The sequence below is a fragment of the Syngnathus floridae genome, chromosome 12, assembly GCF_059516105.1.
Source record: "Syngnathus floridae isolate MCC-2025c chromosome 12, RoL_Sflo_1.0, whole genome shotgun sequence".
NCBI classification, from domain to species: Eukaryota; Metazoa; Chordata; class Actinopteri; order Syngnathiformes; family Syngnathidae; genus Syngnathus; species Syngnathus floridae.
Genome location: NC_142424.1, coordinates 1,261,643 through 1,282,950, shown reverse-complemented (window position 1 = coordinate 1,282,950; position 21,308 = coordinate 1,261,643). Strand labels below are relative to the sequence as shown.

Here is a 21,308-nt window from a genome sequence, read left to right as displayed (position 1 = left end):
TCCTTCAAAATAAAGCACAAAAAGACCCACTTCAAATTTAAACCTAATGATGCTGCTGCATCCTTCAAAATAAAACCTAATGAGAAAGCTGCAGTCTCATGGTAGCAAAGTTGACATTGGGGGTTTTGCTTTGGATTTATTTTGAAAGGAAAGCGGAAAAGATGCGCCTATCATAGCGGCCAGCTTTGCTCCATGTCAACGCGACAGAGGGGACAGGACAGCAGGACAACGACCGACATTATGTCGAATAAATCACTTTTAATGTCTTTGTTTACGACTTCATAATGGACGTACGATAGCCAGATACTTTTAGGTGGTCTTTTCAAGTTTAACGGTATAAGTTAGCGGACTTGCTGTCTCGCGGAGGGAGGGGAGGAAGGAAGTTTGTGTCACGCAGCGGGAAGAAGAAAGAAGTCATGGAGGGACACCGATACATCCCAGATGACCGCGGCGGTTCGGCCATGGAGAAGAACCCTGCCGACCTAACGGTGATGGACGTGTACGATATCGCCGCGGCGGTGGGTCACGAGTTCGAGCGGATCATCGACCAATACGGCTGCGAGGCCCTGTCCCGGCTGATGCCCAAAGTGGTGAGAGTACTGGAGATCCTGGAGGTGATGGTGAGCCGCCACAACATCGGCGGGCCCGAAGCCGACGAGCTGCGCCTAGAGCTGGACAAACTCAGGCTGGAGAGGACCGAGAGGCTGGAGAAGGAGAAAAAGCACAGGAAGGTACAATAAAAACACATAAAGTGGGGTTCACGTGACTGTGGCACTCACCGGTTGACTCACAGACTCATGACTCTGAATAAGTGACTAAAAATGTAATAATAATAACAATAATAAAAAATTATTAATAATGATAGTAATACTAATAATAATTGGATTGTGGTTCAGGAGCTGGAGCTGGTGGAGGACGTGTGGCGAGGAGAAGCACAGGATCTTCTCTGTCAAATCGCTCAGCTGCAGGAGGAGAACAAGAGTCTTCTGGACAACGTGTCCACGCGAGACCCTGGGAGCGAGGACGACCTTCAGAGGAACGATGGTGAGAGCGTGTGCACAGTTTTTTTTTTTAGACTTTCCACCTTTTTAAAATGTTTTTTTTGTACAATGTATATAGAGTTTTATACATATTTATGCCTTTTTTAGTATCATTATTTTATACATGTCTCCAGTCATTCTTGGGTTGATTCATTGATTATTTTTATTGAGATTATTTCCATTCAAAAAGGAAAAGCAAAGGGTGATGATGTCCATGCAAACATAAAGGAAGCTTTCTTTTTGCTGCTTGTACACAGAAGCCGCAGTCAGGCTTGAGCACACACATCGGCCTCAGTATGCACTCCTGCTCCACACGCTTTCTGCACGCTAATCTGTTTGAAATGATTCCTGTCTGGTAAAGTCAACCACGGTTGAGATCTTGATTGACTGAATGACCTCCTTCTAAGGAGGCATGAGCGATCGTGAGCGTCAAGTGATGAAGAAGCTAAAAGAGGTGGTGGACAAGCAGCGGGACGAGATCCGGGCTAAAGACCGCGAGCTCACGCTCAGGAGCGAAGACATCGAAGCGGTAAGTAAGGCTGCGCAAACAATGATGTCTTTTTTACGCAATAAACTCACAAACGAACCCTTTTTCCCATCTTCTAAAAAAGTTTTGGTCATAAATATAGATGTCGTGTCAGGATGGCGATGACTCCGACTTTGCTTGTTGCAGCTCCAGCAGCAGCAGTCCCGTCTCATGAAGATAAACCACGACCTGCGCCACAAGATCTCGGTGGTGGAGGCTCAGGGCAAAGCGCTGATTGAGCAAAAGGTGGAGCTGGAGGCCGGCGCGCAGACCCGCGGCCAAGAAGTGGGAGCCCTGCGGCAAGAAGTAACACGCCTGCGGGAGCGGCTAAAGGGCCACGCCCAGGAAGCCTCGCCTCAGCCCCCCTCGCCGGCAGAGGTACTATGCACCTTCTTCACGGTCGAGATTTTCAGTGAATAACAGAGGATAGGTTCCCAAATAAAAATCCTCCAGCGTCAAACAGAACATGCGGATTTCACTTTGCTAGCTTAGCAATATTGTAGCAAAATGCGTTGTCCTTCACCTTGGTCATAAATCTGTCATCTATCCATCAATCTTCTTAACTAGCGTGAAGCGAAAACTGTGGCGGAGGCGGAGGCTTGGTGGGAGAACCCGACCCCCCCGCCTCCGCCGCCCGGCTCGCTCGGCCCCGACGAGGACGAGGATGAGGAGGCGGCATTGCTTTGGGTAAAGTGGCCTGACCGCTCATGTTGATGAGTGACCGCATGGCGTGCAACTAACTGTCATGGCGGGACGGGCGTGTCACGTTTAACACAGCGCTGACGTGCTTGTTTGGGTGCCGTGTGGAATTTGAAGGCGCTTCTGGCCAGTTTGCAGGGTCTTTGTGTGAAAAAAAACTAATGACGTATTATACCACTAGATGGTGCCAAAACACTACTTTGGATAGGATTTTGGAACAGCACTAGTTTTTTAGTTTAAAAAAACAAGATGGAGAACACTGTCATTAATTGTGGTTAAACTATCCATAGCATGTAAAACATTCTGAAACCTTTAAATATTAAAATAAAGTAGCATGATCATTTCCGTTTCTCTCATAAAGGCCATTATTTGAGGGAAAGAGCTCATTGTGGTGTGTTGTTTGCTAAGTACAGTGAGTTTCAAAGAGCAGATGTCCAATAATTAAAAAAATCCAAATGGCAAACAATGAGGCGTGCTGTGTTGGTGTGCCACCAGGAGGCCATGTGCGATGACGACATGCCTGCTGTGTACCAATATTTCACCAAGGTATCCTCACTTCCTGTCTCGCTTATGGAAAGCCATTTGAGCATTTATTCAATTTTCTCGACATTCCATCTTAAGGTCTAGTACTGTTTGTTTTTGTAAGTGAAGCCTACCACATGTCTTAGACATAATTCTATTGTCTAACCCGAACCCTTTTCTCTCAGGAGGCGCTGTGCCAGGAAGAGGAGACAACTAAGGAGGCCCCGGACTCCAAGGACCCCAACCGGGCCCGGTTCACCCTGCAGGAGCTGCGTGACGTCCTGCATGAGCGCAACGAACTCAAAGCCAAAGTTTTCATGCTGCAGGAGGAGCTGGCCTATTACAAAAGGTCAGCAGATAATGATGTCATCGTCACAAGATGCTTATGAGGTGGCACTAAAATGGCCGATGCCCTTGTAGTGACGAGATGGATGACGACACGGCCGCTCCCAGTCCCGAGCCCGAACCCAGATCGCGCTCACGTTCTTCTGTGCAGCCAGAGTCCGGAATCAAACGCCTGTATGTTGTGTACACGCACTCATTTCCCAAACATACACACTCTCATAACACTCACAGACACACGCTTAAAATGAACTCCCTCTTCAAGTAGTAAAAGTACAGAAAAATGAAATAATAAAAATATATACAAATATTACAATATACATAATTGAAAAATATAAAACTAAATAATCATAATAAATAATTAGGTTACCTACTGAGATGTTTAAAATACAAAAGACATGATTGTCCGGGGCTAAAGCTCAGCCACTTCCCAGTTTGAATCATTGTGGTTACTTTTGAAAAGATGAAGACTTTGACAGGGTCCCTGTTGGCCCCGCTCCCCCTCCCCTCTGTGTGACAGGATCTTCACGGCCTTCATGCCCATGGTGGCAGCTGGTTTGATCCAAGACGATCCCACTTTACAGCCTGCCAGAGGCTTCGCGGCGCTCGTATGACCCAATATTTTTTCCACCCTAACCTTTTTTTAATTCCCCCAAAAAATCCCAATCATATAACTTAATGGTGTGGTTTGACACTAAAAACTAATATAATGTGTCCACAGAGATGATCTTGGCAAAATCTGAGGTTGTCATAGAAATAACGACTTGTCACAGACATGCCGACCAAACTAGCTCTGACTTTCCATAAATTATTTTTTATTTTATATTCAGAGGGTTGTCAATCGTTACCACACGTGCACGAATTATTGGCGATTGAATGGTGGGATTCAAAATCGATACCAAATCTGTCGGATACATTTTTCTTCTATGAACTAAAAATTTTCAAGCATGGCCTGTTGAATTTTTTTTGGTGGGTCGACTCGTTATACAGGTCATCGACTACTCATGATAAACATTCACCATATTTTGTGTTACCAAGTGAAGTGGCATCCGGGCTGTATTTTCAAAAAGCTCTTGATTTGTGTTCTCAGGTTTAATTTGTTTTCCCGTGACAAGCAGCGGAGTTGGCAGCGGAGCATGGCGCACGATGACGCGTTCACCGAACAAGCCCAGGAGGCCTTGCCGCACTTTTAGCCGTCACATCTAAAGACCCAACCCTGCCCTCTCAAAAAAAGGTTTTTATTTATGCACGTTTCACATGAACGGATCTCTTCGGGAATAACCGTGACATATTGTGCGATAATGAGGCATTATTTAATTCCCTGGTGTTTACTCGTACAGCTCAAAAGATTCGGGGGGGGGCGTGATTTTGGTAGCAAGTGGGAAAAAAAAATGGCTGCTTTGACCCAAAATGATTAGCGTTGTATTTTTGGAGAGAAAAAAAACATCCTCTCCATCTGCATTGAAGGGAAGCTATGCATACAACTAATAGCAAAGCTAACAATCCTACGGAAGTAAACATTTTGAACACTGCAGTATTTTAATTTAACCCTTCAATTGAATATGGCCTTGTTTTTATCTTTCTAACTTATTTTAAGTTTTTGGTTGTTGTATTTGCATTTTTATTATTACTGTTTTGAGTAGCCCGGTACCAGCTTTATGGCAGAAAAGGAATGTTTTTCTTTTTTTGGTGTTATGGTATTATTAACTGCACACAAGATAGAGAAGACTGACTGGATTTCCAAGTCCTATTTTTAGTATACTGGTTATTTGTAATGTCTGCCAACTGCAAAAGGAAAGAAAACAGACAAATGTATTTTTGCATGGAACAAAAGGAAAAACAAGTGAAGTGTTATTTGCATAAGACAACTTTATTCCTGAAGGCCAGCATTAAGATTTATTGGATGCCATCGCACCTCTTATTTCCTAAAATGGCAGATATTATTGCAATAAGTTAATGAAAAAAAAATTCAAATGAATAAAAAAAAAAACATTTAAGAGCCATGTGATGCTTGTTTCTTTTTAAATGAATCCAAAAATTCAAATAATATACTGAATATGTTGGAAAATATGTTTTTCAAATTCATATTTTTTTTACACAACCCTTCCACTGCGTATAGAAATAACACCACTTCCTAGACTACTTCTGTTTAGCAGGGCAAGTCTACAGCCAGCAGGTTTAGCTTAGCACTAAGACTGGCGGAAATCTTTTCCAATAATAAAACTTATTGTTTAGCCATATTTTTAGCCAGACTTGTCAACGGGACTTTATATATACACACTCGTGACATTGTAACATTTTCCTGGTATTTCAACTGATTTATTTTCTTGTCCACGTGGCCCAAATGTAGACTATACCGCTGCCCCAGCTAGTTAACTAAAAAAAAAAAGCTATTTTTACTAAAAATATATTTTTAAAAAATGCAGCCGACTATACAATGTTCATCGAAGTGTTAAAAAAAAAAGCAGAAAAGACAAGTGCCCAAAATTTAACAATGATAGAGAATGTTCTAAATTGAATCCAATGTTCTTTAAAAATGTGCGCGCAAATTTGGGGGGAGGGAAATAGTAAAAAAAAAAATGCGCCAACTTGTAGAAGCATGCCCAAGTGCGTCGTCACCACAAAATATGCCTCCCGCTCAAAAAAAAAAAAAAATCAAGAATCCCACCAGAATATATCCTCCCCATAAGTTAGGAATGCTGGGTGAAATTTTAGGATGCACCTTTGCAGGAGACCTTCTGTGTTTCTAAATCAAAGACCTCCTCGATGTTAGTGTTTGAGCCATGGGTGCGCGGCGATGGACGCCTTGCTCCGGTCGCCGTAGTCGTAGAGCAGCTCCTCGCCCTCCTCAATATCCCGTGCCGCCACCAGGATGAGATGCGGTGCGCCGTCCATATCGTGCAGTTTGGTTTGCAGGTTGCCACTCTTGCTGTGATTGATCAGACGGCCCAGTCGATTGGTCTCTTTGGTGGCGTCCACGCTGGATGTGGAGTGAACGTTGCATAAGAAGTCACGCGACAAAAACGGAATGCAGAAAATGAGTTTGCGTGTACCAGTATGCTTTGCAGAGGTACTGAAAATAGTACATGTAGCAGCCCGTCTCCGGGTTCTGGGCGTACTCGGCCTCTCGCTTTTTGGCATCTGCCATCTCCAAGAGATCACCGTGGTACTCCACCACGTACTCGCCTTTCCGGAAGCATCGTGCGGCAAACACCGCTCGGCCTTTTTCCTCCATGTGCCGCACCTTCGCAATAAGATTTTCACATGATGCGTTTACATTGCTTCTGAATTCAATATCTGGATCAGTTATCGGAATTTGTTCTACATGTTGAGTTGTAGGGAGTCAAGCAGGATCGTTCCTTACCTGCATTCCTTCCTCTATGCCGTTTGCGATGAGGTGGTCGATGAGGTGCTTCTGTTCACACTGGACACAAAAAATCGCTAGTAGTAGCATTAAGAGAACATTGTGACCTTTTATAAGACTAAGTGCAAAAGAAATTCTAGATCAGATCTGGATTCAACTAGATTTGACATTTTTTAAAGAATTATTACCTTGAGCTCCGTTTTACTTTTTCGTGAGCTGCGCCTTATTGGAAAGAAGTCTGTAACTTTTCGGTTCTGTGAATTTTTCCCTTTGGCGCTATTCAGGGAATATAAAAAGAATTGATGAGAAATGCGCTAAATCAACAACAGAAGCGAGAAAAACAAACGCACGTTTTGGGTGCGGCTCTCTTCTGCTGGTGGCGGCGGGGCACGGCTGAGCTTCGGTTGCTGCTGTGCAAAGGAGTCGGAGGCCTGTCGGGAGCGAGCTGCGAGGGTCGCTCTGCGGCAGGCTGAAGGCGACATTGAAACTGTAGAGGTGATGCACACTTGTCCGACCAGCAAGAGGAAGGCTGCCTTGCTGCGTCTGAAGAGTTGCAATCTTTGGTCGTCGAGCCGATACCATTCGCTATCCGGCCTGGCGGGAAGGGAAACAAATCTTTCTCAGAACTTCAAATGATTTGTTTTACGTCCACAGAGGTCAAGTTGTCTCAGTTTGAGCTAGGAAAAACCCCAGTCGAATCATACCTTCTCCCTGCCTCTGGATATCGTTCCTCTGGCAACATAGGGAACGACAGCTTCCCTCCTGCGCCATATTGTCATTGCGGACCGGGGACGTGGGCTGAGGGCAACTTGAAACGGTGACACAGTGTTGATTGCATATTGATTCCTGTAGGTGCAGAAACAAAAATCACATCCTTACAAATCCCCTCCTGTGCATGTCATGTTTTTCTTCTGGGGGTATTCTCAGTGGTTTATTTCTAATGTTTACAAAAATATTTTAACGCATATTTGGTATCAGGAAAAATAAAGCAAACCCAAGAAAGAGGAAAAAAGTATGTCTAAATATTTTTATTGGTTTATCTACAGTAAGCATAAGTGGTGGTCTAGCAGCGCACCAGTGCCACATTCAACATGGCGGCGCCGTTTACGCACGATTCCATGCAGGCTCGAGGGAGAACCAAGCCCACGTCTACTGTTCCCTTTAAACTACGAGGTGAATGACCAGCAACAAAAAAATGATAGAAAAACACTTTGCACGTATGTTAAATGCTGTTCTTGGGTTTAAATGCACGTTTCTGTTTTTACGCTCATTTAAACGTGAGGAAATGAAGCTGTCAGTCAGGCACGAGTAGTTGCTCCATTTCGTTTTGACGAGCCCAAAACTATGGAACCATTCCAAACCATTCGCATTTTGGAATGTAAAATTGAATTCTATAGGTTCACATTAAACGACTTCATTTGCGTCTCGTGAGAAGCTACAACAACATTGTGTTGTTTCCAACTTACCCCGTTCATGTCCGACGAGTGGTTCCCCGAGGCTCCCCGCTCAGCTCTCTCCTGACGCTCCCGTCCCTCCGAGGGTCAAAAGCCCGGGTCCGAGAAGACAACAGCGTCTGCCGTCTTCACCTTCACACCCAAGCCGCGTCCACTGCTGCTACGAGTTCGCCATTTTTTCGACACGGATCGTACCAGTAACAAAAGGGGGAACTATCGCTCCCTGTCGTCTGTACTGTCATGTACTGTAAAAAAATATATATATATATATTTCACCCTCTTCTGGAATCGCGAATACATGTTTAGGAGAAATACGTTTAACACAAATCTAGACATGAAATATTTATTTTATATTTTGTATTTTAAAACATGTATTTCAGGTGAAATCCTAACCTCAGAAATCATTGTCACATCATTTCCACAATAACAAGAAGCCCTTTTAATACAGAAATACATATACCTATATGATAACATACATAAATACATTTAATGTATTTTCTAATATTTTTTTTAAATCAATTCCACAGTTTGTTCCCCACTTCCAGTTCGACAGGTGGCGCTAGGTTGCAAAGTATCGATTCAAGCCAAATGAGAAGAAGAAGAAGAAGAAAGAAGACTCGCCCCAGGGTCACGTGACGCTTTGCTACTACGTTTGGCCGATGCGATGTTTGTCGTTTGCGTCAAAAGCATCAAAGAAGGCCATCTTTGTCCTTTGTGCCGATGCGTTGTCGTGGCGGTGCGGCGGCTCCAACAGCCGCATTGGTGCTGGTCGAACGACGCCGGGACGGTCCACTCGACGACGGGAGGAGCGGAACCAGAGGAGGCTAAGCGAGGCCTAGCGCACGTCACGTGACCAGCATGCGGCGGAGAGCTTGATTAAAAAAAAGAAGAAGAAGATGGCGTGAGAGCAGCGGCGCGGACAGGACAACAACCGAACCCTCGCGGCGAGGCACCCTCACTGCGGACGTAGAGTGCCCCGTGTTCCGCCACTCAAGTAAGGTAACTCTTCCCGAAACTACGTCGGAAAAACAAGAATTTGCCGCACGGTTGGGATTATCGTGTGTGCTCGTTTTAAGAACTACCCGGTGTGCGGCTGCTGCCTCTTACGATTCAACGTCGCCAACGTTAGCTTAGCCGCAGCAATGACACAAACAGGCGAGGCAACCCCGCCAACTTAACCGCGTTTAAGTGGCCCTATTACGGGGCGCAGCCCGAGGGGACGCCCGCCGTGGTTCGCCCTTGGTGAACTCGCGTCTTCAGTTATCTAACACGTCTAGCTAGCTGGCTCGCGTTGCGTCTGAAGCCCTTTCAAGTTGCGGCTAATCTCACAATATTAAAAGGTTAAATATGCTAAACAGGATCAAACAGTCCAGATGTTGCGTTCAGGTACCAGCGTGTTCCGTTCAGGCACACGCCTGACATTGGGATCTCGGCGGGGCTGTTTACCAAGTCATGATGAGTCTTTAATTTTCATTTGGTCCGTACCTGGCGACCGGTCCAGAAAGTAGATCTCATCTTCTCGCCATCAGTCCTCCGGCATGCGCTCTACCTCATTCAGCGACACAAATAATAATAATAATGATAATAATAATAAAAATATTGAAATATGTTGCAAGGGTTGTTGCGTCCGGGCACTGTCATTGCAAGCTCAATGGAGATGTTTACAACAAGAATAATGACTGCATGTTTTCTTTATTCCACAAAATAAGGCTCGTGACCAATTTCCTACTTTATATAGCGACTATTTGCGTCTGATCCTTTAAAAAAAAATTGCGAATTTGGGTTTGCTTTCGATTCGTCTTCTTGCCTAGTAAAGCTAGCTAGCTTGGCCGGAGCTGTGTCACCCTGCCCCGGGGACATTCGAGCAAGCAAATTAAGCTACCAAAGAACGAAATGAGCCCGACTACAAATGCTGAGTTTGAGCGAGCGCCTTTGCGTGATATGTGCAGAGTAGTTTGTTGAAAAGATTGTAAGAGTGCTGTTATGAGTTGTTAGTAGCGACGTTGTCAAGAGGAAGCAGGAAGTCGGACGTAACAAACACGTGTCTTGTTTAACCCGACCTTCTCAATTACAACGTCATATTCATATTTTACCATATCATGAGTTATTTTGACAAGGTAGCGATGTGCTTCGTTGCAGTTGTAAAGTTCTTGTCAATTGTATTTTTTTTAATCACATGTGCCGCAGCTTTCTGGTTTTATTCTCCAGAGTACATTTTTTGTGCATGTCACCAATAAAGATTCAATAAATGTTTATTTTTTTTAAACCGGAAATAGAATGTTACAAGTCTTAAGCATGGATGTCAAAATGATCAGACATAAGTAAAGATGCCCTTGTAGAAATGCTTAAAGTGATCACGTATATATATAGAAATATATATATAGCAATAAACATGTGATGAGATTATCAAAGAAACAAAAAAAACAGTGGAAAAAAATTATAGTTTTTCACTTGTTAAAACAGTTTTTTTTTTTTTCAATTGCGATATATAAAATCTCATTTAGCATTGTAAATTAGGCTTCATTCCTTGACTGTTGAAATGTTATGTCTTGTAGCGCTGATATTTAACTGATTGTCTGTGTCTTGCAGATGGATCCCGAACAGGATTTACTTCTCACTGCTCTCAGCGAGAGCGGCATTTGCCCCAATGACATTGGAGTATTTGACGTCGATTCTCAGGATGTCGCGCAGCCCTCCACAGCTCAGCAAGTGAGATAGCCTTTCCCTCACTTTCCTCTTCTCCACAAAAAGAAGGTTTTGGTGTTTTCAATAACATTACCGCTTGTCGTTCAGTCTATCTCAATCAGCGCCCTGGACGCCGGCTTGGGGAACGAGTCTGGGGAAGTTAAAACCGAATCGCCGCCCCCAGGTCCCATCGTGACTATCAGGGTAAGATTTTATTCGATTTTTTTTTTAAACTAGCGCCATGCAAAAAAAAAAAGTATTACTTAAGAACCTGATGCATGGTGAGGATGAAAATCATCACATAGCAGGGTTTTGCTGTTTTAAAATCAACTTTTCTTTCCGTCTCGCAGCAACACAAACCTCCGCCGTCGACCACCACCTTTGTCTTAAATCAGCTGAATCAGCTTCCGTCGCTCGGAACGGCCACCACCAAGCCGTTGTCGGGGAACTCCGTCAAACACACCATCACTGTCACCAAGGTGGTCCACGTCCCCAACGCCGCCCTGCGAGGCTCGTCCACGCCCACCTCCACGATCACCACCCCCTCAGTGTCCACAGCCGTGCCTTCAAACCCCGACCAGGTTGGAATTTGCCGGCCTTCCCTCCGCTTTCTCTTACACGCCTTCTCCCGTTGAACAGATCCAGTTAAAAGACCTCCTCAGGGCGGGAGGTGCCAAGAATTCAAGCCTGAAGGGCAACAGTCTGGTGGAGCTCATGAAACTCAAGCCGCCGCCAGACATCGCCACGCCGGTCGCCACCGCCACAGGGCCCAGTAAGATCGACGTGTACCTCGTCTTTACGCCAAGTTGACTCTGCAACGAAACTTTAACATTCCGACAATTTGTTTGGCCCGCAGGTGAGATGAACAACGGCATCAAGAAGGAAAACCCGGCAAAAGAAAACGTTAGAAACTGGAACAACGACGAGGTCAAAATGCACGCTTTCTCACATTCCCTGGTGAGTCAAAGACGCCACTCCATCGTGTCTGCAAAGCGGACTGACGTCTTTACTGTGCAGCACGCGCCCGGGACGAGGGACGAGGACGAGCCTGAGGAGGAGGAAGAGGAGGAGTTGGGTCACGCCGAAACGTACGCAGAGTACATGCCGATGAAGTGTAAGTGGGGTGACGTGGTTGAGGAGAGGTCGCTGAGTAGATGTTTGTTGGCCAACCTCTTGCTAAGTAGCTCTCGTCCCACACAGTGAAAGTTGGCCTGCGGCATCCCGACCCAGTGGTGGAGACCAGCTCCCTGTCGAGCGTCAACCCGCCAGACGTTTGGTACCGCCTGTCCATCCCAGAGGAGGTCATCGACCGCGGCTGCCTGTCAGCTCTGCAGCTGGAAGCCATCACATACGCCGCACAGGTCAGTTGCGCTCCACTCGGTGTCACACTTGTCTGTCAAGAATGTATTAAAAAAAAAAAAATGCCATGGCAGCAACACGAGACGTTCCTGCCGAGCGGCGACCGAGCGGCCTACTTGATCGGTGATGGCGCCGGTGTGGGGAAAGGTCGCACCATCGCCGGGATCATCTATGAGAATTACCTCCTGGGCAGGAAGCGGTCGCTATGGTAAATACCTCCTCGTGATCTTTGCTACAGTTACAAACAGAAATGTTTCATCTCTATTTTCTGTGTCCAGGTTCAGCGTTTCCAATGACTTGAAGTATGACGCCGAGCGGGATTTGAGGGACATCGGCGCCAAGAACATCCAGGTCCATTCCCTCAACAAGGTACGATGCATGTCATTGGAAAGACAATTCTGTCAGTCTTCCATGATTTGTCTACTGTAAGTGTGAGGACTTGACAGCGTGACTCATCACGCCACTTTTATTTTCCCAGTTCAAGTACGGCAAGATCTCCTCCAAACACAACGGCAGCGTGAAGAAAGGCGTCATCTTCGCCACTTACTCGTCGCTGATCGGAGAGAGCCAGTCGGGCGGCAAGTACAAGACCAGGTTTGAGCAACTGCTCCACTGGTGCGGCGAGGACTTTGACGGCGTCGTATCCTTATGTTCTTGTGCGCATGTGGAGGATCAGTGGTTCTGAAATTTAACTGAGCCAAGGCAGATTTTATTTTACTTTTCCTGATCTCTCACAGCACGTTGGTTGGGAATCATTGGTCTCCTAGCAGGAGTTGTTTAGGTAATTCTTCCTTTTGCGGCGTTTCCTTAACTCCACTGTCTCCAGATTATCTATGACGAATGTCACAAGGCTAAAAATGTGTGTCCCATCGGATCGTCCAAACCCACAAAAACCGGGCTGGCGGTGCTGGAGCTTCAGAACAAACTCCCCAAGGCTCGCGTGGTGTACGCCAGCGCGACAGGTGAGTAGAACGCGGGCGAGCAAGGGGGAACTACCGCTCAAAGTTTGCCAAGCACTGAAAGCGTGTCCTCTCCTCTCAACAGGTGCTTCGGAACCAAGAAACATGGCTTACATGAACCGCCTGGGCATCTGGGGCCATAAAACACCTTTCAGGGAGTTTGGCAACTTCATTCAAGCGGTGGAGCGCAGGTGATTGCCAAAGCGTTTAAAAAAAAAAAAAAAGGCGCTTGTTGTTATTCATGAAACAAAATGCTAAGCTAAACACATATTCAGGGGCGTGGGCGCCATGGAGATCGTCGCCATGGATATGAAGCTGAGGGGAATGTACATCGCCCGGCAGCTGAGTTTCACCGGCGTGACGTTCAAGATCGACGAGGTCCCGCTGACTCATCGCTACATTCAAATGTACAACAAATCGGTCAGGCTGGTGAGTCCGCCGCCATCCTTTGGCATCGCCTCACCTTACACAAAGGTGTCCAATTAATCTTGAAGTCCCGCTTGCTTCCCTCGCAGTGGGTGAGCGCTCGGGAAAAGTTCCAGCAGGCGGCCAACCTGATGGATGCCGAGCAACGTATGAAGAAGTCCATGTGGGGCCAGTTCTGGTCGGCACACCAAAGGTTCTTCAAGTACCTTTGTATCGCCTCCAAGGTCCGGAGGGTGGTCCAGCTGGCCAGGGAGGAGGTGCAGAACGGGAAGGTGAGACTTGATGGTCCGCCTGCATGTCTCACTTGATTGATGAATGATTAATGGAGATATAGCCGAAGCTGGTCTTTGTAAGAAATGCCGACTTTCCCCATTGCAGTGTGTGGTGATCGGCTTGCAGTCCACCGGAGAAGCGAGAACTCTGGAGGCCTTGGAGGAAGGTGGCGGGGAGCTTAACGACTTTGTGTCAACCGCAAAGTAGGAACTCCCTCTGGCAAAACATGTTTGTTGTACGCAAAACTGCAATGCATTCAAACATCTTGGCTGGTGTTGCAGAGGTGTCCTGCAGTCCCTGGTGGAGAAGCATTTCCCGGCTCCCGACAGACAGAAGCTTTACAGCCTGCTGGGCATCGACCTCTCGGCCAAGAAGACCCCTTCGCCTACTGACTCCACATCCCAGTCCCAGCAGAAGGGCAAGAAAAGGAAAGGTATGGCAACGAAGGTTATTGTCTGACTTTCAGACGATAAAAATGATGTTATTTTCTCTCCAGCCCCGGAGATTAAGAAGAAACAGCAGAAGAAGAGGCCTCGCAATCACGGCGGACTGTCGGGCACAAGCTCGGACGAGAGCCAGTCGGACGAGTCGGACAAAGACTCGGGCAGGGACAACGACAGCGACGACAGCTTCAAATCTGTCAGCTCGGCGGACGAGGACGATGACTTCAACCCGTTCAGAGACGAGTCTGGCGAGGACGACGAGGACGGTGAGGGACACGTGTCCTCAAAGAAGCGCAATATACCAGGTTAGGGTTCACTGTGAAGTGCCAACGTGGTTTTCTTCTCTTTGTTCAGATCCCTGGCTTGTCCGAAAGGAGCCCAAGAAGAACAAAGAGAAAAAGAAGAAAAAGCGAAGGAAGAGCATCGACCCCGATTCCATTCAAAGTGCCTTGCTGGCCTCGGGCCTGGGCTCCAACCGGCCGACGTTCACCGCCCCAGTCACCCCTACGCCCACGCCGACTGCAGGTATACGCCAGCGCTCTTGATGGAATTGCACTTGGACACTTTTGGAGGGAACCATTTTTTTCAACGGGCCCCGATTGGTCGCGCAGTTAAAGCGGAGCCCGACAACAGCTGCTTGACGAGCCAGGACGCCGTGGAACACGCTCAGAAGATGAAGAGGGACCTCCTGGAAAAACTGGAGGAGCTGGCCGAGGAGCTGCCACCCAACACGCTGGACGAGCTCATCGACGAGCTGGGAGGACCCGAAAATGTTGCTGAGGTAGAAACTGTGGAATTTAAGCAATAAGATATAATGTATGATTGAAATTGTATGATTTTTTTTTCTATAGATGACGGGTCGCAAAGGCCGCGTGGTCAGCAACGACGACGGCACCATCACGTACGAGTCCCGTTCGGAGCTGGACGTTCCCGTAGAAATCCTCAACCTCACCGAGAAGCAACGTTTCATGGACGGGGAAAAAGTAGACGACCACTTTGCCATAGCGGTGTACTCGTTGGACTCGAGTCTTGACCGTTACTTTTTTTTTGCTCAGCACATCGCCATCATCTCGGAAGCGGCCAGCTCGGGCATCTCGCTGCAGGCCGACCGCCGGGTCAAGAATCAGCGCCGCAGGGTCCACATGACGCTGGAGTTGCCGTGGAGTGCCGACCGAGCCATCCAGCAGTTCGGTGGGTGCTGGCCAGAGACTCGCCGCCGCCGCCTCCTCTGTGACTTTGCTCGATATAACTCACTGTTGCTGTGTGACCTGCAGGAAGAACTCACAGGTCCAATCAGGTCACAGCTCCCGAGTACGTCTTCCTCATCTCCGAGCTGGCTGGCGAGCAGAGATTTGCCTCGATCGTGGCCAAAAGATTAGAGAGTCTTGTATGTTATTTTTTTTTTTTAATCGGTTTTTAACAGTGGATGTCAGACTGACTTGGGCGTTCTCTCCAATAGGGGGCGCTCACACACGGAGACAGAAGAGCGACGGAGACGCGAGACCTCAGCAGGTTTAACTTTGATAACAAAGTACGCACAAGTTGTGCTTAAGCTCAACACTTCTTGCAGGCATTAAATAGGCGTGAAGACAACTTTATTGACTCAGCCCTCCACCCTTAAAATTCTGCCTTAATGAGTGTCAGAGGAGCCCCAATATTTTTGTCCTCCCCTGTGTTTGTGCAACTCCGCTGCAATCATTTTGTCTCGTTGCAGTACGGACGAAACGCTCTTGAAATCGTAATGAAGTCGATAGTGAAGCTCGACACGCCGCTCGTGTCGCCGCCCTCGGACTTTCAAGGAGATTTCTTCAAAGGTACGAACGACAAAGAATCGCGGTGAGCTCCTGTTTGCCGTGGAGGATATTTGGGCCTGATCGGACTTTGTCGTTCAGACGTTCAAAGGGGCTTGATCGGCGTGGGCCTCATTAATGTGGAGGATAGATACAACTCGCTCTCCTTGGACAAAGGTGAGTTTCACAACCACAAAGCACGTCTTTCAGGATTCCTGCTTTTCAAAAACTACATTTGTGGCGATCCCACAGACTATAACAACATTGGGAAGTTCCTCAACCGCATCCTGGGCATGGAGGTCCATCAGCAGAACGCCTTGTTCCAGTACTTCTCCGACACACTGGCGGCCGTCATCCAGGAAGCCAAGCGCAACGGCAGATTCGACATGGGCATTCTTGGTGCGAGGCGGCTCTGTTGACAATGGACTACAACAATGGAGCAATCTATTTCATTTTTGTTGTTGTTTTTTTTAAAGATCTTGGTTCTGGTGATGAGAAGGTGAAGAAGTTGGACTGCAAAAAGTTCCTGACGCCGGGCTACACGGCGTCAGGCCACGTTGAGCTTTTCACGGTAGGTCCTTGTCAAAGTATTTTGGGTGGCAAGTAACTCGTGTACTTCATTTTTTTTCCCCCTGAAGACTATTTGCTAAACGCCCTAGATTTATGAACATACTTGTACCTTGAGCTCTCTGCATTTGTGTGCGTTGGCAGGTGGGCGTGGAACGAGGGATGTCCTGGGAGGAAGCCACGCATGCGTGGGCAGAACAGAACGGCTCGGACGATGGCTTCTATGTGCAGGTATATTCAATCAGATGGTCGTTGAGTCACATCACGTCTCGGCAGTTTGGCTTGGGAGGTGATTCAAACAGCGCGTGTTTGACTCTCTCAGTCACGGAACAACAAGAAGACAGCCATCTTGGTGAAGGAGGTGAACACAAAGAAGAGGCTCTTCCTAGTCTACCGGCCCAACACGGGGAGGCAGCTCAAGCTGGAATCGTACGCTGACATCAAGAAGAAGTTTAAGAAGGTTGGCACGAGCACTTTCTATGCAAGGGGTTTCCGTGCACTTAACAAGACAGTGTTTTATTGATTTTTCAATAACTATTTGAATGATCCTCGTTGTCAGGTCTTATCAGAAGACGCCAAGCAACACTGGAACGAACAGCACACCTCGTCAGCAAAGATTTGCTCGCATGCTTTCTGGTAAGTATGCACAGTATGTTTGTCAAGCAACAAGATTTTTTTCAGGCCGTATTACATATGGACGCCAACCTTCTGCTTTTGTGCGCCCAGGCGGGGCAACTGCAAGAAGGCCTCGGTGGGGCTGCAGTGCGAGGTCGGCCTGCGCTGCCGCACGTATTACGTGCTGTGTGGTTCCGTGCTGAGCGTGTGGAACGAGCTGGAGGAGGTGCTCACGCCCGTTAGCGGCACCAACGTCAAGGTGCAGATCGTACGTCTGCGCACCGAGGACGGCCAGCGGATCGTCGGTGAGCCACCTACATATTATCAGAAATTATCTTTTTAATGTGTTAGAGACAAATAGTTGCGTCTCCGGATTGCCCACCCACGCTCTTCGCTTAAGATGACGAACCCTGAAATTGCTTAGCAACCGGTGATGATGACTCAGTCGTCATTTGAAATTGTCGCCACCCCTCACCCATGTAGGACTGATCATTCCGGCCAACTGCGTGTCGCCGCTGATGCACAAGCTGTCCACGTCGGACCAGTTCCAGCAGCTGGCCGTGCAGGAGCAGTACAAGAGGCAGCAACTGCATCCCCAAAGTCTGAGCCACGTGCCCAACACATAGTAGCGGCAAGACGAACGGGGTCAACGCGGACTGGTGTACATACAGGAGAAAAAAAAAAACGTTTCAGGGTTGTTGATGTATTTTTTTTTTTTTTTAAATTCTCTTTTAATTTGGAAGACTCGCCATCATCCCTCCTTCCGACAGGGGTGATGTTTTTCGTCCTCTGACATTCAGAGTAGAAGATGTGCGACGGACCCCTGCCACACTGGAAACTGACCGCTACGTTACAATCCAATAATAAATCCTTCAGACTTTCACTTTTCCATCCGTGTTTCATGTCCCACGATTGTCGTGAGGGATCTTTGTTTCGACCTGCATTACTCAAAACTCCCCAAAAGTTGGAGATTTGTGATTTGATTGACCCGCATGACGTCTTTTTTTTTGTTTGCTTTGAATGGTCTTCTCAGGTGTTTGACCACGACAGCTCATTCCGTAATCAAATACGTCCTTTTCGTCTTCCATCATGTGACGTAGGATGGCACCACCACAACCGCTAGTGGAGAAATAAATCAGTTGTTCTTGGTTCAGAGATGCCAATAGGAATCATGCAAATGTTGATTTTTGTACATTGATATTTTTAAAAAGTTGTATATTGAACCGGCCCGTTCATATCTTCAAAACTCTACTTCGAGTTTGGCTTTCATGGAAAGCTGAGCATTTCATGTCCACTCCATGTACTTGTAATGTTATTAGTAAGACAGTCATTCTGCTCATGTTCTGAATTAGTTTACGAGTGTATGGAAAGAGCCCGTTAATCTAATCTGGTCCTTAATTGGCATATTTATGGAAACCTGTTTTAAGCATTCATTTGATATTGATATCCATTTTAAGCTTTATGTACTAGTGCACTTAGTGTATGTGACAAATAAGGTGTCATACAGCAGCAGGAAATGTGGACACAAGAATTTATGTGTTTTGCTAGTGAGGTCAAAGGGCATACTAGCCCAGCCCTTAACATGGATATCAAGGATATTGAATACTTAAATTCTCAGTGCACTAAGAGGATGATGGAAAAAATGCCCTAAGGTTTGGGGTCTGTCGGGGCTTTGGAATGTCAGCAAAATCTTTTCTCGCTGACGTGGCCCATGAAGTGACACAACGCTCAATAAAGCTTGGTATACAGTACTTGTACTTCCTGTTTATTTTTTATGGGACACCAAAATGGGTAGAGATGGAAAGGTTATCAATAGTTAATGGACATTCAATGTAATGTAGCAATAAAGATTATTTTACTAATTGGGTCAAACCATGAGGTTTTGGCTTCTGCAGTAAACTATTTCATAATAAATGCTAATTTGATTAATTTTCATTCACGATGGACCCTGATGTCAAAATTGGGTCAAACCATTTGTCCGCGGCCCAGAGGTGGGCACTAATGTAATTATTTCACCCAAAAAGTGATTAGTGAAAAATATATTCATTCACTCATTTCCATTTATTAAATTGGGAAAACAGAAAAAAATGTTATGAGAATTTTTTTTTCAGACAAGCCTGAACAAAGCGAGCTCGAAAATGACGTCAAAAACTCTTTAAAAAAGCTCCTAAGTCGTTTAAAGTGACCCAAAAGCGCGGCTCAACTTTGCTTCTAAAGTGTGCTCCGGGCTCCGGTCAAACGTGCCGCTTTTGGACGACAAAAGTGTGTCTTTTCTTCCACCGGGGCTCGCCTCGGCTGGCTGGGTGTCAACATCCAGTGACGGCCATGTTTGCCGGCGCCGCCGTAAACAACAAAAAAGTGGGAGACAGACGCCTCGCTGAATGTCGGGTCATTCGGATTTCTTTCATTTACAATGTCTCTGGGAATGTCTTACAAGCCCAATGCCCACCAGCACACTCCGGGAACTTCGGGGAACCAGGGTGAGCACAAAACGTCCGAGTGGGTCCCGGCGAAGGCGCTTAAATCGACGCTTAAATTCGGGGGTTCTCGGAGAATACCTGAAGAGAAAGCCCCGTGTGTGTGCGTGGAGTTTTTTTTGTCCGGTTACATATGTCGGGTCACATCCTGGGAGCTAGGCTAATTCGTAGCCGCCATTATTACGAATGTCGACAAGGAGGAGGAAAAAACTACACAGACGCGGACTCGACCGGGGCGAAGGCGACGGCGGCGTCTTGCGCGAGGTTCGCTGGCGTCTGGGGTCGCGCTCCCGGCCCGGGTGGGCGCCGTTTACGCGGCGACACTAAAAAAATGTATCGGTCGTGTTTCGTCGAGGAAGCCTCGCTCCGCTTCCTCGTCCATGATGCTCCCCGGCTTCGAGCTGCTTGATTGATCCACGCCGACGAGAGGCGCCTCTTTGCGGACATCTGCTGACGGAGGCGCGCTACTGCAATCTTATGGAAGTACATGAAACTTTACTCCCCCCAAATACTTTGCTTGCAAAGTACTACAATAATGATCAACCTTAAAATACAGAAATGTACTTAGGTGCCTCTTATATTCTAATTTCGAAAAAAGCCTACGGAACGGAAAATTAGTTTTGCCCTGGATTTGTTCTAACAAAAAAATCAGCACTTAAACTTTGACAGCTTTTAAAGTTTGAAATTGAATTAAAATTCTTTGTTTTAAACAGTTGGTAGCCTCCAGTCAGCAGCCAACCTGGCCCATTTGCAGTCCTACAGGCCTCTGCTGAGCGACTACGGACCACCTTCTCTGGGATTCTCACAGGTGACACCAACTTTTCCAAAATTCATTGGACAGGTGTGGGCAAAATATATACGTTTGAAAGAGTGATTTTTTTTTTGGGTGGGATTGTGAACCATGTCCACCTTGCTTTAATTTCACATTTCTTTCAATTGGCTTCTCCAGGGCTTGACTGGCAGCCAGGTGCCTCAAAACAAATACGCTGAGCTGCTGGCCATTATTGAGGAACTGGGCAAGGAGATCCGACCCACATACGCTGGCAGCAAGAGCGCCATGGAGAGGCTCAAAAGAGGTAATTTTTAGGTTGAGTAAGTAGGTAATTAAAAGTCCACAAGAAATTGCTTTATAGTGAGTATTTTCCCAATTCATTTCCATAAGTTTATTGTTTTTCTCTTGTTCTTGTTGACAGGCATTATCCATGCCCGCGGCCTGGTGCGTGAGTGCTTGGCAGAGACGGAGAGGAACGCCAGGTCCTAGCGACAATCACATTCCGTTCAAGGAGACTTCTTAATATGCGTCTTTAAACAAAAGGAAAGAAAAAAAAAAAATCAAAAATTCAACTTGCATGTCATTTCAGAGGTGGACTGAGACGTCCCGACTCCATGTTGTACGAATGAGTCAAACTCTCAACTTGTTTCCCACTGCCCACTTTTGGGGAACTTGGTTTCTTGTTTTTTCTTCATAAATTTTGCATGCAAAAAAGTGTAGACGCCAAATGTCTTGTACAGGGATTAGACAAATTTTTCATATGAGTGACCGAGTGAGTGAGTGAGTGTCAATTCATCCGTGTTCAGGTTGGTTTTATTATCAAAAGAAAATGCTGTTACTTGCATCTTTGTATGTATTTATTACACAGTGTAATAAATTGTATTTTCAATACAGTTGTCCTGGTCAATCCTTTAGTTTTGCAGCCTTGAAAACCACTCATATTGTTCCGTTTTGAATTCTGGCCAATGGGGAAACCAGTCGATACTGTCCACCAA

At 46.5% G+C, this 21,308-nt stretch overlaps 4 protein-coding genes and 1 long non-coding RNA gene across 16 annotated transcripts; 3 read left to right on the top strand and 2 right to left on the bottom strand.

The window, feature by feature from the left end:
• Positions 1-158: 158 nt before the first annotated feature.
• Positions 159-5,132, top strand: rilpl1 (Rab interacting lysosomal protein-like 1). Of its 10 annotated transcripts, none has more exons than XM_088391607.1 (9): positions 159-731; positions 897-1,044; positions 1,451-1,569; positions 1,714-1,944; positions 2,134-2,253; positions 2,761-2,811; positions 2,973-3,136; positions 3,208-3,306; positions 4,220-5,132. In XM_088391607.1, the coding sequence occupies exons 1-9, from the start codon at positions 417-419 to the stop codon at positions 4,320-4,322; spliced, it is 1,350 nt and encodes a 449-aa protein (XP_088247733.1). In that variant the 5' UTR covers positions 159-416; the 3' UTR covers positions 4,323-5,132. The 10 variants fall into 10 exon arrangements, with proteins under 10 accessions (XP_088247733.1, XP_088247727.1, XP_088247732.1 ...); XM_088391601.1 differs by lacking the exon at positions 2,134-2,253 and adding an exon at positions 3,650-3,737 and having other exon boundaries at positions 1,448-1,569; XM_088391606.1 differs by having other exon boundaries at positions 1,448-1,569.
• kmt5aa (lysine methyltransferase 5Aa) lies at positions 4,979-8,165 on the bottom strand. The gene is made up of 7 exons (XM_088391610.1): positions 7,960-8,165; positions 7,198-7,339; positions 6,844-7,087; positions 6,682-6,769; positions 6,494-6,553; positions 6,183-6,373; positions 4,979-6,109 (listed from the first exon to the last, which is right to left on the bottom strand). Exons 1-7 carry the CDS (start codon positions 7,966-7,968, stop codon positions 5,899-5,901), a joined length of 945 nt encoding a protein of 314 aa, XP_088247736.1. The 5' UTR covers positions 7,969-8,165; the 3' UTR covers positions 4,979-5,898.
• A 109-nt stretch (positions 8,166-8,274) lies between these two features.
• Positions 8,275-9,971, bottom strand: LOC148389364 (uncharacterized). Its single transcript, XR_015861621.1, has 2 exons — positions 9,433-9,971; positions 8,275-8,818 (listed from the first exon to the last, which is right to left on the bottom strand). It is a non-coding gene; the product is annotated as an uncharacterized LOC148389364 (long non-coding RNA).
• Positions 8,564-18,815, top strand: sbno1 (strawberry notch homolog 1 (Drosophila)). Of its 3 annotated transcripts, XM_088391586.1 has the most exons (33): positions 8,564-8,946; positions 10,537-10,656; positions 10,741-10,836; positions 10,983-11,213; positions 11,272-11,404; positions 11,489-11,589; positions 11,650-11,746; positions 11,833-11,993; positions 12,066-12,199; positions 12,270-12,360; positions 12,470-12,631; positions 12,818-12,953; positions 13,036-13,141; positions 13,226-13,379; positions 13,466-13,648; positions 13,755-13,852; positions 13,931-14,082; positions 14,146-14,358; positions 14,447-14,617; positions 14,704-14,873; positions 14,944-15,075; positions 15,148-15,283; positions 15,367-15,479; positions 15,552-15,623; positions 15,807-15,906; positions 15,985-16,059; positions 16,135-16,281; positions 16,359-16,453; positions 16,594-16,680; positions 16,772-16,909; positions 17,009-17,085; positions 17,176-17,369; positions 17,548-18,815. In XM_088391586.1, exons 2-33 carry the CDS (start codon positions 10,537-10,539, stop codon positions 17,688-17,690), a joined length of 4,218 nt encoding a protein of 1,405 aa, XP_088247712.1. In that variant the 5' UTR covers positions 8,564-8,946; the 3' UTR covers positions 17,691-18,815. The 3 variants fall into 3 exon arrangements, with proteins under 3 accessions (XP_088247712.1, XP_088247711.1, XP_088247710.1); XM_088391585.1 differs by having other exon boundaries at positions 8,564-8,941; positions 11,489-11,746; XM_088391584.1 differs by having other exon boundaries at positions 11,489-11,746.
• Positions 18,816-19,246: 431 nt separating this feature from the next.
• Positions 19,247-21,202, top strand: cdk2ap1 (cyclin dependent kinase 2 associated protein 1). Its single transcript, XM_088391615.1, has 4 exons — positions 19,247-19,544; positions 20,255-20,349; positions 20,491-20,617; positions 20,735-21,202. The coding sequence occupies exons 1-4, from the start codon at positions 19,478-19,480 to the stop codon at positions 20,800-20,802; spliced, it is 357 nt and encodes a 118-aa protein (XP_088247741.1). The 5' UTR covers positions 19,247-19,477; the 3' UTR covers positions 20,803-21,202.
• The last annotated feature ends 106 nt before the right edge of the window (positions 21,203-21,308 follow it).